The following is a 15000-nucleotide window of genomic DNA, read 5'->3' as shown; positions in this document are numbered from 1 at the left end:
CTCGAAAAACGGATCTGAATTTGACTGAAATGCACGATCTTCACAGGTATCACTTTTCACGATACCTAAAAGGTGCAATAGCGATTTTCGAACCATTTCCTATAAGAGAATGGTTTCCATTACTTTGAGAAATGGATTCTTATATCAAACTATAGCTATTGCATTAAAGAAGAAAAGAAACTAATAGAAGTCGAAGACGCGGAATGATAGTGAATAGAGAGAAAGATTCTTCTGATTTTCTTGTTCCTGAAAATATTCTATCTATCTACTAGACGCCGTAGAGAATTGAGAATTTTCATGTCTTTCAATTCTCGTACTCGTAATTGGAAAGTTACGGAAGGAGACCCATCATTTTGCAATGAAAACAACATATAAAACTCTGGACAATTTCGAAATCAGGCCAAGCGTCTTAATACATATGCAAAAAAATTCATTATTGGCCCACCATTGATTAGAAGATTTAGCTTGTATGAATCGCTATTGGTTTGATACGAATAATGGCAATCGTTTCAGTATGTTAAGGATACAGATGTATCCACAATTCATTTAGAGTTACTTAATAGCCTATTTCTTATACCATATCTCTATCCCGTGAAATTCTCGAGCCGAAAGATGGATGCATATGCTGTGTTTCATTTTGCTAAATGATATCAATTAAATGGTGTATCAATTCCATAAATTGCATATAGCAATAAATAAATCAGCAAAATTCTTTCTAATATTTTAGATAGAAGAAACATTTCTTCTATCTAAAATATTAGAATGTACCCTTCTATCCAAATCCAATTTGCATCGATAAAATAAATCCAAATTCCAGTAGTAGATGAATAATTGCAAATTTGTGTGTGTACGAGATTAGAATAACTTCAAAATAACTGACATAATTTTGTATTTTTCCTGATCAGAAAAATACATGAAAAAGAAAGGAGGTAGAAAAATTTTAGGATTTATGGTTAAAGAAGAAAAAGAAGAAAACAGGGGTTCTGTTGAATTTCAAGTATTCAGTTTCACCAATAAGATACGGAGACTTGCTTCACATTTGGAATTACACAAAAAAGATTTTTCATCGGAAAGAGGTCTACGAAGACTTTTGGGAAAACGTCGACGTTTGCTGGCTTATTTGGCAAAGAAAAATAGAGTACGTTATAAGAAATTAATTGGTCAGTTGAATATTCGGGAGCAGTAATTTAATCGTTCAAATTTTTTTCTTATTTTATTATTTTTTTAGTAGTCTTATAGTAGTCTTAGATTTTTCATTTTGATGAGCCTCGCTTTGAGGAATTCATGGAATAATCCATTTTCATGGAATAATGAATTAAGGAAGAAAGGATATGAGTCTACCGCTTACAAGAAAAGATCTCATGATAGTCAATATGGGCCCTCAACACCCATCAATGCATGGTGTTCTTCGACTGATCGTTACTCTCGATGGTGAGGATGTTATTGATTGTGAACCCATATTAGGCTATTTACACAGAGGAATGGAAAAAATCGCGGAAAACCGAACTATTATACAATACTTACCCTATGTAACACGGTGGGATTATTTAGCTACTATGTTTACAGAAGCAATAACAGTAAATGCACCAGAATTCTTGGAGAATATTCAAATACCACAAAGAGCCAGCTATATTAGGGTAATTATGTTAGAGTTAAGCCGTATAGCTTCTCACTTGCTATGGCTTGGACCTTTTATGGCGGATCTCGGCGCACAGACTCCTTTTTTCTATATTTTTAGAGAGAGAGAATTAATATATGATCTATTTGAAGCTGCTACAGGTATGCGAATGATGCACAATTACTTTCGCATCGGAGGAGTAGCCGCCGATCTACCTTATGGATGGATCGATAAATGTTTAGATTTCTGTGATTATTTTTTACGCGGGGTTGTTGAATATCAACAACTTATTACACAGAATCCAATTTTTTTAGAGCGAGTTGAAGGAGTAGGTTTTATTAGCGGAGAAGAAGCAGTAAATTGGGGCTTATCGGGACCGATGTTACGAGCTTCTGGAATACAATGGGATCTTCGTAAAGTAGATCCTTATGAGTCTTACAACCAATTTGATTGGAAAGTCCAATGGCAAAAAGAAGGGGATTCGTTAGCTCGTTATTTAGTACGAGTTGGTGAAATGAGGGAATCCATCAAAATAATTCAACAAGCTGTAGAAAAAATTCCTGGAGGACCTTATGAGAATTTAGAAGTCCGACGCTTTAAGAAAGAAAATAATTCCGAATGGAATGATTTTGAATATAAATTTCTTGGTAAAAAACCTTCACCCAATTTTGAATTATCAAAGCAAGAGCTTTATGTAAGAGTGGAAGCCCCAAAAGGTGAATTAGGGATTTATCTAGTAGGAGATGATAGCCTTTTCCCCTGGAGATGGAAAATTCGTCCCCCCGGTTTTATTAATTTGCAAATTCTTCCTCAGCTAGTTAAAAAAATGAAATTGGCTGATATCATGACGATATTAGGTAGTATAGATATCATTATGGGGGAAGTTGATCGTTGAAATGATAATAGATAGGGTAGAGGTAGAAACTATCAATTCTTTTTCGAAATCGGAATTATTAAAAGAAGTCTATGGACTGATATCGATTCTACCCATTTTGACTCTCCTTTTGGGAATAACAATAGAGGTACTCGTAATTGTGTGGTTAGAAAGAGAAATATCTGCGTCGATACAACAACGTATTGGTCCTGAATATGCTGGCCCCCTAGGCCTGCTTCAAGCTATAGCAGATGGGACTAAGCTACTTTTTAAAGAAGATATCCTGCCATCCCGAGGAGATATTTCTTTATTTAGCATTGGACCCTCTATAGCAGTCATATCAGTTTTATTAAGTTTTTTAGTTATCCCTTTGGGATACCATTTTGTTTTAGCCGATCTTAGTATTGGTGTTTTTTTATGGATTGCCATTTCAAGTATTGCTCCTATTGGTCTTCTTATGGCAGGATATAGCTCAAATAATAAATATTCTTTTTCAGGCGGTCTACGAGCTGCTGCTCAATCCATTAGTTATGAAATACCATTAACTTTTTGTGTGTTAGCAATATCTCTACGTGTGATTCGTTAAAATAGTATCTTTTTCCTATAAAATCCATTAACTATTTATATTCCTTTTCTTATTCAGTATTTGGGTTGGTAAGTTAAACTAGATAGCTATATGAGTGAAACAAAACAGCTTATAAATTTGTAGTAAAAAGAAAAAATCTCATTTCCTACGTACAAGAAAAAAGTGGAAGTAAACATAAGCAGTGTAAACTCTTTACCCCAAGGTTTTTTAATTAGTCATCATATCTTGAAGCGGGCAAAAATAAGGGATTCACGATATGGAATTCCATTACTAGAATACTCCTAGTTATTACTATAACTTATAATCCATAAGAAGAATCCACCAAAAGTTAGTGAAGGGTTAGGAACACTAAAGTACATAAAGGATTAGTAATGGGAAATCTAAGACATTAGAGATTTTTCCCCATAAAAGGAATCATAATAAGGACTTGAAATTTGTAGAAATTATCAAGTAGTACTTTCTTCGGATTCCGATCCAGAGTATGTTCCCATTCACTTGTTAAGGAAATGGCTATCAAGAACGAATTAACCCTTTATCCATTTTTTCTTTTTAAATACCCCCTCCCCCGGGAAAGAAGAATAGGAAAAAAGATATGGAGTGCACTAGAAAAAATTTTCATTATTTCCTTCCTCTATCCATATTCATACAGAATTGCTCATGAACTAATATCCAACTCTTTCCATTTATTAATTGAATTCCTATAACAAGTAACAAGTGTTTTATTCCAAGATTAAGTTATTACTGAACAAAGAAAAATTTGCATTTATAAAGGATGAGATCAATTCGGAAGCGCTTTTTCTTATTCTAGCAGACGGAATTCCTTTGGTCTAATTTAGGACTTTCCAATCTATTTTATTTTACCTAATTCTATTCTATCTACGCCCCAGGGGCTAATACCGGAACAAAAAAGTCCTTTCCTTTTTCTGATCATAGAGAAGCCGTATGAAGCTAAGGTTTCATGTACGGTTTTGAAATAGCGGTGGGAACTGTGATGTTATCATCGACTATGATTATCTAACAGTTCAAGTACAGTTGATATAGTTGAAGCACAGTCAAAATATGGTTTTTTTGGATGGAATATTTGGCGTCAGCCTATAGGTTTTCTGGTTTTTTTAATTTCTTCTTTGGCAGAATGTGAAAGATTACCCTTTGATTTACCAGAAGCGGAGGAAGAATTAGTAGCAGGTTACCAAACCGAATATTCCGGTATCAAATATGGTTTATTTTATCTTGTTTCTTACCTAAATTTATTAGTTTCTTCTTTATTTGTAACAGTTCTCTACTTAGGCGGGTGGGATTTATCTATTCCCTATATATCCTTTTTTGATTTTTTCCAAATGAATAAAGCAGTTGGAATTTTGGAAATGACAATGGGTATATTTATTACATTAACTAAAGCTTATTTATTTCTCTTCATTTCTATCACAATAAGATGGACTTTACCGAGGATGAGAATGGATCAGTTATTAAATCTTGGATGGAAATTTCTTTTACCTATTTCCCTGGGCAATCTCTTATTAACAACATCTTTTCAACTTGTTTCACTCTAAATAAGATAATACAATAATAGTAAGAATATTTTCAACACAAAAGCTCTCTCAAACAAGAGAAAGAAACATATCTTTTTCATAGATATTTAGAATGAATATGTTCCCTATGGTAACTGGGTTCATGAGTTATGGTCAACAAACAATACGTGCTACAAGGTACATAGGTCAAAGTTTCATAACTACCTTATCCCACACAAATCGTTTACCTATAACGATTCACTACCCTTACGAAAAATCAATTACACCAGAGCGTTTCCGAGGGCGAATCCACTTTGAATTTGATAAATGTATTGCTTGTGAAGTATGTGTTCGCGTATGTCCGATAGATCTACCCGTTGTGGATTGGAGATTTGAAAAGGATATTAAAAGAAAACAATTGCTTAATTATAGTATTGATTTCGGAGTTTGTATATTTTGTGGCAATTGTGTTGAGTACTGTCCAACAAGCTGTTTATCAATGACTGAAGAATATGAACTTTCTACCTATGATCGTCATGAATTGAATTACAATCAAATTGCTTTAAGTCGGTTACCAATCTCCATAATGGGAGATTACACAATTCAAACAATTAGGAATTCGTCTGAAAGTAAAATAAACGAAGAAAAATCTTCGAATTCAAGAACGATTACTGATTACTAAACTTTGATTTTTTCTTTTTGTTATAAAAATCTAATAATTCTTTATTAAACTATAAAGAAAAACGAATAACTACTGCTTATTGGAAATTATTTATTATTTTAAACTAGATTTTCATGATATAATCTAATTTCTAACTATACAGCTTATACACAAAAAAATACCCTAGTCCCTTTTTCCTTCCTTGAATCCTTTAGTTTTAGTTAGTTCATGAAAAATTTTATACTATTAATTTCTTTTTATCCATAATGGATTTACCTGGACCAATACATGAGATTCTTATGTTATTTGGGGGATTTGTTCTTCTACTAGGGGGTCTAGGAGTAGTATTACTTACCAACCCCATTTATTCTGCCTTTTCGCTGGGATTAGTTCTTGTTTGTATATCCTTATTCTATTTTTTATTAAATTCCTACTTTGTAGCTGTCGCACAACTTCTTATTTATGTGGGAGCCATAAATGTCTTGATCATATTCGCTGTAATGTTCGTAAATGGCTCAGAATGGTCTAAAGATAAGAATTATTGGACTATTGGAGATGGGTTCACTTCACTCGTTTGTATAACTATTGTTTTTTCACTAATGACTACTATCCCAGATACGTCATGGTATGGAATTCTTTGGACTACAAGATCAAACCAAATAGTAGAACAGGGTCTCATAAATAATGTTCAACAAATTGGGATTCATTTAGCAACCGATTTTTATCTTCCGTTTGAACTCATTTCCATAATTCTTCTAGTTTCTTTAATAGGTGCAATTACTATGGCTCGGCAATAAGAAAACTTAGAAAAAGTACAAATTATAAGAATTGCAAGTCTAAAATAAATAACTAAAGAATCATAATTTTGATTTAGTAAAACCCATCTACTATCTACTGCCAACAAATACCTCCTTTCTTTTCTCTTTTGTTGTGTAATTGTTCTATTGTAATTAATTGAATCGGTTCAATTCTTGCCCTCATATTGAAATGAATCGAGATTGATAAGGAGTTATTTAATGATGTTTGAGCATGTACTTTTTTTGAGTGTCTATTTATTTTCGATTGGTATCTATGGATTGATCACAAGCCGAAACATGGTTAGAGCTCTAATATGTCTTGAACTTATACTGAATTCAATTAATCTAAATCTCGTAACATTTTCTGATCTATTTGATAGTCGCCAATTAAAAGGAGATATTTTCGCAATTTTTGTTATAGCCCTTGCGGCTGCTGAAGCCGCTATTGGACTATCCATTCTTTCTTCCATCCATCGTAATAGGAAATCCACTCGTATCAATCAATCTAATTTATTGAATAATTAGACATAGAATCCTCTAAACAAAGGCGCACATATTAAAATAAATAAAAATCCATACTATTTTGTTAGTATTATTTGAGAATATCCATTTATTTTAGTAGGTTATTGCATAGTATTCTTTTTCACTTAAATGAATTTTTGTAATTCATTGATATTGCAATTTGAATATTGCAATAATTTATATTGAAAAGACGATAGCCAATTTATTGGCTAATTCGAATTCGTCTGTACAATTCGTAAAATTCTTATTGTTGAAGTCCAAAATTCAAGTCTCTTGGCTCTTTTCACGCTTTCTCACAAACGGATTAAAAAATAGATTATTATTTTTGAAGTTTGGATAAACCATCGCTTCGTCTGGTGTCTACAATACATATGACTCATATAGTACTAATTTCATTTTTACCAGATTGAAAAATTTTATGTTGAAAAGAAAAATTTATAGATCCAATGTCACATTCCGTAAAAATTTACGATACATGTATAGGATGCACTCAATGTGTACGAGCTTGTCCAACAGATGTATTAGAAATGATACCCTGGGATGGATGTAAAGCCAAGCAAATTGCTTCCGCGCCGAGAACCGAAGATTGTGTGGGTTGTAAGAGATGTGAATCTGCCTGCCCGACAGATTTTTTAAGTGTCCGCGTTTATTTAGGGCCTGAAACAACCCGTAGCATGGCTCTATCTTATTGATACGTTACAAAAAACTTCACTCGAATCGTCTGATTCCTCTTTACCGAAGAAGCCTGTGCTCGAAATAATCGAGCACGGGCTTTTCTGGTCAAAACGTATCTTGTCTTTATCACTTTATCATGAGTTATTTTCCTTGGTTAACAATACTTGTTGTTTTGCCGATATTTGCAGGTTCATTAATTTTCTTTTTACCTCATAAGGGAAACAAAATCGTTAGGTGGTATACTATATCTATTTGTTTATTAGAATTCCTTCTAATGACTTATGCGTTCTGTTATCATTTCCAACTGGAGGATCCCTTAATCCAATTAAAGGAGGATTATAAATGGATAGATGTCTTCGATTTCCACTGGAGATTGGGAATCGATGGACTTTCATTAGGATCTATTTTATTGACAGGATTTATCACTACTTTAGCTACTTTAGCAGCTTGGCCAATTACCCGAAATTCGCGATTATTCTATTTCCTGATGCTCGCAATGTATAGTGGTCAAATAGGATTATTTTCTTCGCGAGACCTTTTACTTTTTTTTATCATGTGGGAGTTAGAATTAATTCCTGTTTACTTACTTTTATCCATGTGGGGGGGAAAGAGGCGTCTATATTCAGCTACAAAGTTTATTTTGTATACTGCAGGCGGTTCCATTTTTTTCTTAATCGGAGTTCTGGGTATGGGCTTATATGGTTCCAACGAACCAGGATTAGATTTGGAAAGATTAATTAATCAATCATACCCTGCAACCTTGGAAATACTTTTATATTTTGGCTTCCTTATTGCTTATGCTGTCAAATTGCCGATTATACCCCTACATACCTGGTTACCAGATACCCATGGGGAAGCACATTATAGTACATGTATGCTTTTAGCGGGAATATTATTAAAGATGGGAGCATATGGATTGATTCGGATCAACATGGAATTGTTACCTCATGCTCATTATCTATTTTCGCCCTGGTTGGTAATAATAGGAGCGATCCAAATAATCTATGCAGCTTCAACTTCTCTTGGTCAACGAAATTTCAAAAAAAGAATAGCTTATTCCTCTGTATCTCACATGGGTTTCATAATTATAGGAATTGGTTCCATAACCAACATTGGACTCAATGGAGCTATTTTACAAATATTATCCCATGGATTTATTGGTGCTACACTTTTTTTCTTGGCAGGAACCGCTTCTGATAGAATGCGTCTTGTTTATCTCGAAGAACTGGGGGGGATATCCATCCCAATGCCTAAAATTTTTACCATGTTTAGTAGCTTTTCAATGGCTTCTCTTGCCTTACCAGGAATGAGTGGTTTTGTTGCAGAATTAGTAGTATTTTTTGGACTAATTACTAGTCCAAAATTTCTGTTAATGCCAAAAACACTAATTACTTTTGTAATCGCAATTGGAATGATATTAACTCCTATTTATTTATTATCTATGTTACGCCAGATGTTCTATGGATACAAGCTATTTAATGTTCCAAACGCAAATTTTGCGGATTCTGGACCACGAGAACTCTTTATTTTAATCTGTATCTTTTTACCAGTAATAGGAATTGGTATTTATCCAGATTTTGTTCTCTCCCTATCCGTTGACAGGGTAGAGGCTCTCTTATCCAATTATTATCCTAAATAGGTTTGTTTTTTTTTACTAGTTTGCTCTATTAATGCAGAAATAAGTAAAAAAGTAGAATTAGATCTATCTCGAATTTTTGAGAACCCTTTGAGAAGGCGTTCAAGGGGTTCTCAAATAAAATATAAAAGTAAAAACGTTCATTTCATGAAGGTTTTATTTTATGTAATCATTTAGGTGTTAATGTAAACGAACCATAACTATGTAAACCTATTCCTAATAGATTGATACCAAAATAACAAATCCAAATTATAAGAAATCCTATCGAAGCTATAAGTGCAGAATTCGTACCCTTCCAATTTGGATTTGTTCTACTATGTAAATAGATTGCAAATATGGTCCAAGTAATAAATGCCCAAGTTTCCTTAGGATCCCAATTCCAGTAGGATCCCCACGCCTCATTAGCCCATACTGCTCCACAAAGAATACCTATGGTTAAAAGGGTAAATCCTAGGCTAATGACACGATAACTCCAAGAATCCAAACGCTCCGTTAATTGATATTTGTAATAATTTGGAAATGAAGGGACAGAGGTGCTTTTTAAAGCACTTCTTTTTGCATAGAAATATTCAATCTCACTAAAAAAAAATGTTTTATTTAAAACATTTTTTTTCTTTTTAGAAAAGAAATGGAAATTATTTCGAAATCTAATGATTAGAATAGCGGCAGATAATAAGGATCCGCACAAAAGAGTTGCATAGCTTAATAACATCATACTGACATGCATCATTAACCACTGAGATTGTAGAGCAGGTACTAGTATTGTGGATTGATGCATTTCAGTTAAAAGACCCGACGTGGCAAAGCCTTGCGTTAAAACAGTACTTGGCGTAGTTATTGTGCTTAAATCATTTTTAGAGTTCTGTATTTTAGGAATGGTATGAAGAATATACAGAGCCCATGAAAGGAAGATCAATGACTCATATAAATTACTTAATGGAAAATGTCCCGAAGAAGCCCAACGAGAAACTAAGAATCCTGTTATAGAGAAAAAAGTAACTATCATTCCTTTTTCTGACGAATCACGTAATCCCCTAAGTTCACGAACTAATAAGGTTATCAAATGAATCGTAATCACAATTGAAATCGTTGAGAAAGAGATATGAGTTAGTATATGTTCTAAAGTTGCAAATAGCATAAGGGGAAGGTCCCATTACAAAATTGTAAATTTCAAATTGATTTCTAATCTATTGTATTCTTTTTCGAGAATGCCGCCACTCGGATTCGAACCGAGATGCTTGAGCACTGCTTCCTAAGAGCAGCGTGTCTACCAATTTCACCATGGCGGCTAACTTCAAATAATAGGTAACTTAAAAGAATAATAGCTATTATCTCGCGAATCGTCGATATTGGGAAAGTCGATAAAATTTAGGAACATTAGAGTCTTCATTAAAATAGACTTCGTTTGGTAGTATCGTTTCCATTTTTTTACAATAAACTCTTGCTTTGCCCAATAGAAACACTGCTTGAAAGAGTTGGAACTTCTTTTTTCTAAGTTGCAATTATAGAACTAATTTTGTCTAATTAATTTCTCGTTTAAATTTTGAAAATTCTTTCAATACAATGAAAAAAATCCAAAAGGGTTTCTATTTAATGATGAAATTAAAATGGATAATATAGAAAAGGCTTTTTGGATTTTTGAAAAATTTCTAGAATGAAAGTCTTTATGCTCTTATTAATAGGATTTACTAACCTTATGATTTTGGATAAGATAGGTGGAAGTTGTAAGTCCTATTGTAAGAATACTCCACTTTTCATAATTTTCATAATAGAATCCTCATAATAAAATATGAGGATTCTATTATGAAAAGCTCATTGATAGGAAAAGAATACTTAGCACACAGTATACCAAACAAAACTTTTTTTTATTGTATATTTCAGAGGGGTTTGTTCTAAGAATATTGTACCGAGTAATTCGAGACATAAAAGTACATTCAAAAAAGAATTCCAATTATTCCAAAACCTTATTATTTGTTTGTTTGTTGCCCAGAAAAACCCTTTGGTTTTGGATGCTCATTGCCGCTGGAAAATGATCTTGATTTTACTAAAGAATAAGATTGTACTATGGAAAAATAAGTCTTTTTCTTCCAAATATTTTTACGAATACGCTTTTTTGACATTGAAGTACGTTTTTTTGGAACTGCCATTCAAAAAGGAAATTACTTTTTTCTAGTTGTATGTGAAAGACATCTATTGCTGCAAATCAATCCTTCTTTCTTCTTTTTCTTAGTATTTATACTTAGATACTGAAAGATACTGAAATTCTGAATTATTTTTTACTTCATTTTGTCTAATGCAGATAAGACAAGAATTTTTTAACATTTTTTCTGTATATATTTTAGACTTTGTTTTAATAATATAGAATATATAGAAGGGTTTCCCATTTAAATCTATTTATATCTATTTATATCTATTTATATATCAAGTATACTCCATATATAGATATATGGTACGGAAGCCTATCCCCCATATAAGATAAGACGGGGGATAAAAAGAAGGGAAAATTCAAATAGTTAATTAAGTTCAGAATGGTATTCCATAAAGGAAAGGAATTCCAATCAAAATAAAAAATACTGAGTCTCTTAAATAAGACATTCTAAAACTTAGGTAATTATAGTCATTAGGATTTTAGTTCTATATGAAGTAAGGACTATTCGATAATTTCTTATAAACATAGGTTTTCATTGGAATTCACTCAATCAGTTTCAGTTATGGAACAAGAGAGCTGTTTCATCTTTGTTTTAAATAAATATAAAAATGAATAGAAAGTAAAATGATTCAACCTTTTTTTTTTATTTTTATAAATATCCTTATTTAGGTAATAACTAGGTAACGAAGTTATTTGATTAACTTTTTGAATTTAACCAAATAAACCCATTCTTAATTTTGGATTATTTCAATGAGATAAATTTTGGAAAAATTAAGAATTCCAGTATTTTTTCTTATTCTTTTTATTTATTCTTTCAGAAAGAGATAAGAATTGGTTTGGTGAATCGGAAACAATTTTATAGAAAAATTGAAGTAAAAATTGCAAGTAAAAATTGCAATTTCTTTTCTTATGGAACATACATATCAATATGCATGGGTAATCCCTCTTCTCCCACTTCCAGTTATTATGTCAATGGGATTTGGCCTTATTCTTATTCCGACAGCAACAAAAAATCTTCGTCGCATATGGGCTTTTCCTAGTGTTTTACTCTTAAGTATAGCTATGGTATTCTCAGTTCAACTGTCTATTCAACAAATAAATGGAAGTTCTATCTATCAATATCTATGGTCTTGGACCGTCAATAATGATTTTTCTTTAGAATTTGGATACTTGATTGACCCACTTACTTCTATTATGTTAATACTAATTACTACTGTAGGAATCCTGGTTCTTATTTATAGTGATGGTTATATGTCTCACGATGAAGGATATTTGAGATTTTTTGTTTATATAAGTTTTTTCAATACTTCCATGTTGGGATTGGTTACTAGTTCCAATTTGATACAAATTTATTTTTTTTGGGAACTCGTGGGAATGTGTTCTTATTTATTGATAGGCTTTTGGTTTACACGACCAATCGCAGCGAGTGCTTGTCAAAAAGCTTTTGTAACTAATCGTGTAGGGGATTTTGGTCTATTATTAGGAATTTTAGGTTTTTTTTGGATAACAGGTAGTTTAGAGTTTAGGGATTTGTTCAAAATAGCTAATAACTGGATTCCTAATGATGGAATTAACTCTTTACTTACTACTTTGTGTGCTTTTTTATTATTCCTTGGTGCAGTTGCGAAATCCGCACAATTCCCTCTTCACGTATGGTTACCCGATGCTATGGAAGGACCCACTCCTATTTCGGCTCTTATACACGCAGCAACTATGGTTGCTGCGGGAATTTTTCTTCTAGCTCGACTTCTTCCTCTTTTCATATCTTTACCTTTTATAATGAGTTTTATTTCTTTAGTAGGTACAATAACACTCTTCTTAGGAGCTACTTTAGCTCTTGCTCAGAGAGATATCAAAAGAAGCTTAGCCTATTCTACAATGTCTCAATTGGGTTATATGATGTTAGCTCTAGGTATAGGTTCTTATCAAGCTGCTTTATTCCATTTGATCACTCATGCTTATTCAAAAGCTTTATTGTTCTTGGGATCCGGATCCATTATTCATTCAATGGAACCTCTTGTTGGATATTCACCAGATAAAAGTCAGAATATGGTTCTTATGGGCGGTTTAAGAAAATACATTCCAATTACAAGAACTACTTTTTTATGGGGTACACTTTCTCTTTGTGGTATTCCACCTCTTGCTTGCTTCTGGTCCAAAGATGAAATCCTTAGTAATAGTTGGTTGTATTCGCCCTTTTTTGGAATAATAGCCTCCTTTACTGCAGGATTAACTGCCTTTTATATGTTTCGGATATATTTACTTACATTTGATGGATATTTGCGTGTTCATTTTCAAAATTACAGTAGCACTAAAGAGAGTTCCTTGTATTCAATATCCTTATGGGGAAAAAGGATACCCAAAGGAGTGAATAGGGATTTCGTTTTATCAACAACGAAGAGTGGAGTTTCTTTTTTTTCACAAAATATACCAAAAATTCAAGGTAATACAAGAAATAGGATAGGATCCTTTACTACGTCTTTTGGGGCTAAAAACACTTTTGCCTATCCGCATGAAACGGGAAATACTATGTTATTTCCTCTTCTTATATTACTGCTTTTCACTTTGTTCATTGGATTCATAGGAATCTCTTTTGATAATGGAGGGATGGATAATGGAATAGCAGAGTTAACCATATTATCAAAGTGGTTAACTCCCTCAATAAACTTTACCCAGGAAAGTTCTAATTCTTTTATAAATTCATATGAATTTATTAGTAATGCAATTTCTTCTGTAAGTCTAGCTATCTTTGGTTTATTCATAGCATATATCTTCTATGGATCCGCTTATTCTTTTTTTCAGAATTTGGATTTAATAAACTCTTTTTACAAAGGAAATCCGAAAAAAGAATTTTTTGAGCAAGTAAAAAAATATATATACAGTTGGTCATATAATCGTGGTTATATAGATATTTTCTATACTAGGGTCTTTACCCTCGGTATAAGAGGGTTAACCGAACTAACGGAGTTTTTTGACAAGGGTGTTATTGATGGAATTACCAATGGAGTGGGTCTTGCTAGTTTTTGTATAGGAGAAGAAATTAAATATGTAGGGGGAGGGCGAATCTCGTCTTATTTATTCTTTTTTTTATGTTATGTATCCGTGTTTTTATTCTTTTTTCTTTCTTAAGTTAAGGAATTTACAACAAGCCTCTTGTCAAAATAACTATCCTATCCCTTTCTACAATCTCTCTATATCCTTTCTCATAAGTATTGTATAATAGTTCGGTTTTCCGCGATTTTTTCCATTCCTCTGTGTAAATAGCCTAATATGGGTTCACAATCAATAACATCCTCACCATCGAGAGTAACGATCAGTCGAAGAACACCATGCATTGATGGGTGTTGAGGGCCCATATTGACTATCATGAGATCTTTTCTTGTAAGCGGTAGACTCATATCCTTTCTTCCTTAATTCATTATTCCATGAAAATGGATTATTCCATGAATTCCTCAAAGCGAGGCTCATCAAAATGAAAAATCTAAGACTACTATAAGACTACTAAAAAAATAATAAAATAAGAAAAAAATTTGAACGATTAAATTACTGCTCCCGAATATTCAACTGACCAATTAATTTCTTATAACGTACTCTATTTTTCTTTGCCAAATAAGCCAGCAAACGTCGACGTTTTCCCAAAAGTCTTCGTAGACCTCTTTCCGATGAAAAATCTTTTTTGTGTAATTCCAAATGTGAAGCAAGTCTCCGTATCTTATTGGTGAAACTGAATACTTGAAATTCAACAGAACCCCTGTTTTCTTCTTTTTCTTCTTTAACCATAAATCCTAAAATTTTTCTACCTCCTTTCTTTTTCATGTATTTTTCTGATCAGGAAAAATACAAAATTATGTCAGTTATTTTGAAGTTATTCTAATCTCGTACACACACAAATTTGCAATTATTCATCTACTACTGGAATTTGGATTTATTTTATCGATGCAAATTGGATTTGGATAGAAGGGTACATTCTAATA

General features: G+C 32.6%; 1 protein-coding gene and 1 non-coding gene across 2 annotated transcripts; one reads left to right on the top strand and one right to left on the bottom strand.

Annotated features, from left to right (window-relative positions):
* The first annotated feature begins 6689 nt into the window (after nt 1-6689).
* LOC144549728 (NADH-plastoquinone oxidoreductase subunit) lies at nt 6690-8126 on the top strand. The gene is given in 2 exon segments (XM_078298466.1): nt 6690-7846; nt 7849-8126. Coding segments are annotated over 2 exon segments (603 nt in total). The 5' UTR covers nt 6690-7377; the 3' UTR covers nt 7983-8126.
* A 1960-nt stretch (nt 8127-10086) lies between these two features.
* On the bottom strand, nt 10087-10166 carry TRNAL-UAG (transfer RNA leucine (anticodon UAG)). Its single transcript has one exon. It is a non-coding gene; the product is annotated as a tRNA-Leu (tRNA).
* Nucleotides 10167-15000: the final 4834 nt, after the last annotated feature.

The sequence above is a fragment of the Carex rostrata genome, unplaced genomic scaffold (assembly GCF_964058835.1).
Source record: "Carex rostrata unplaced genomic scaffold, lpCarRost1.2 SCAFFOLD_49, whole genome shotgun sequence".
NCBI lineage: Eukaryota > Viridiplantae > Streptophyta > Magnoliopsida > Poales > Cyperaceae > Carex > Carex rostrata.
Note: the sequence above shows the minus strand (reverse complement) of the source record. Positions and strands in the feature narration are given on the sequence as shown.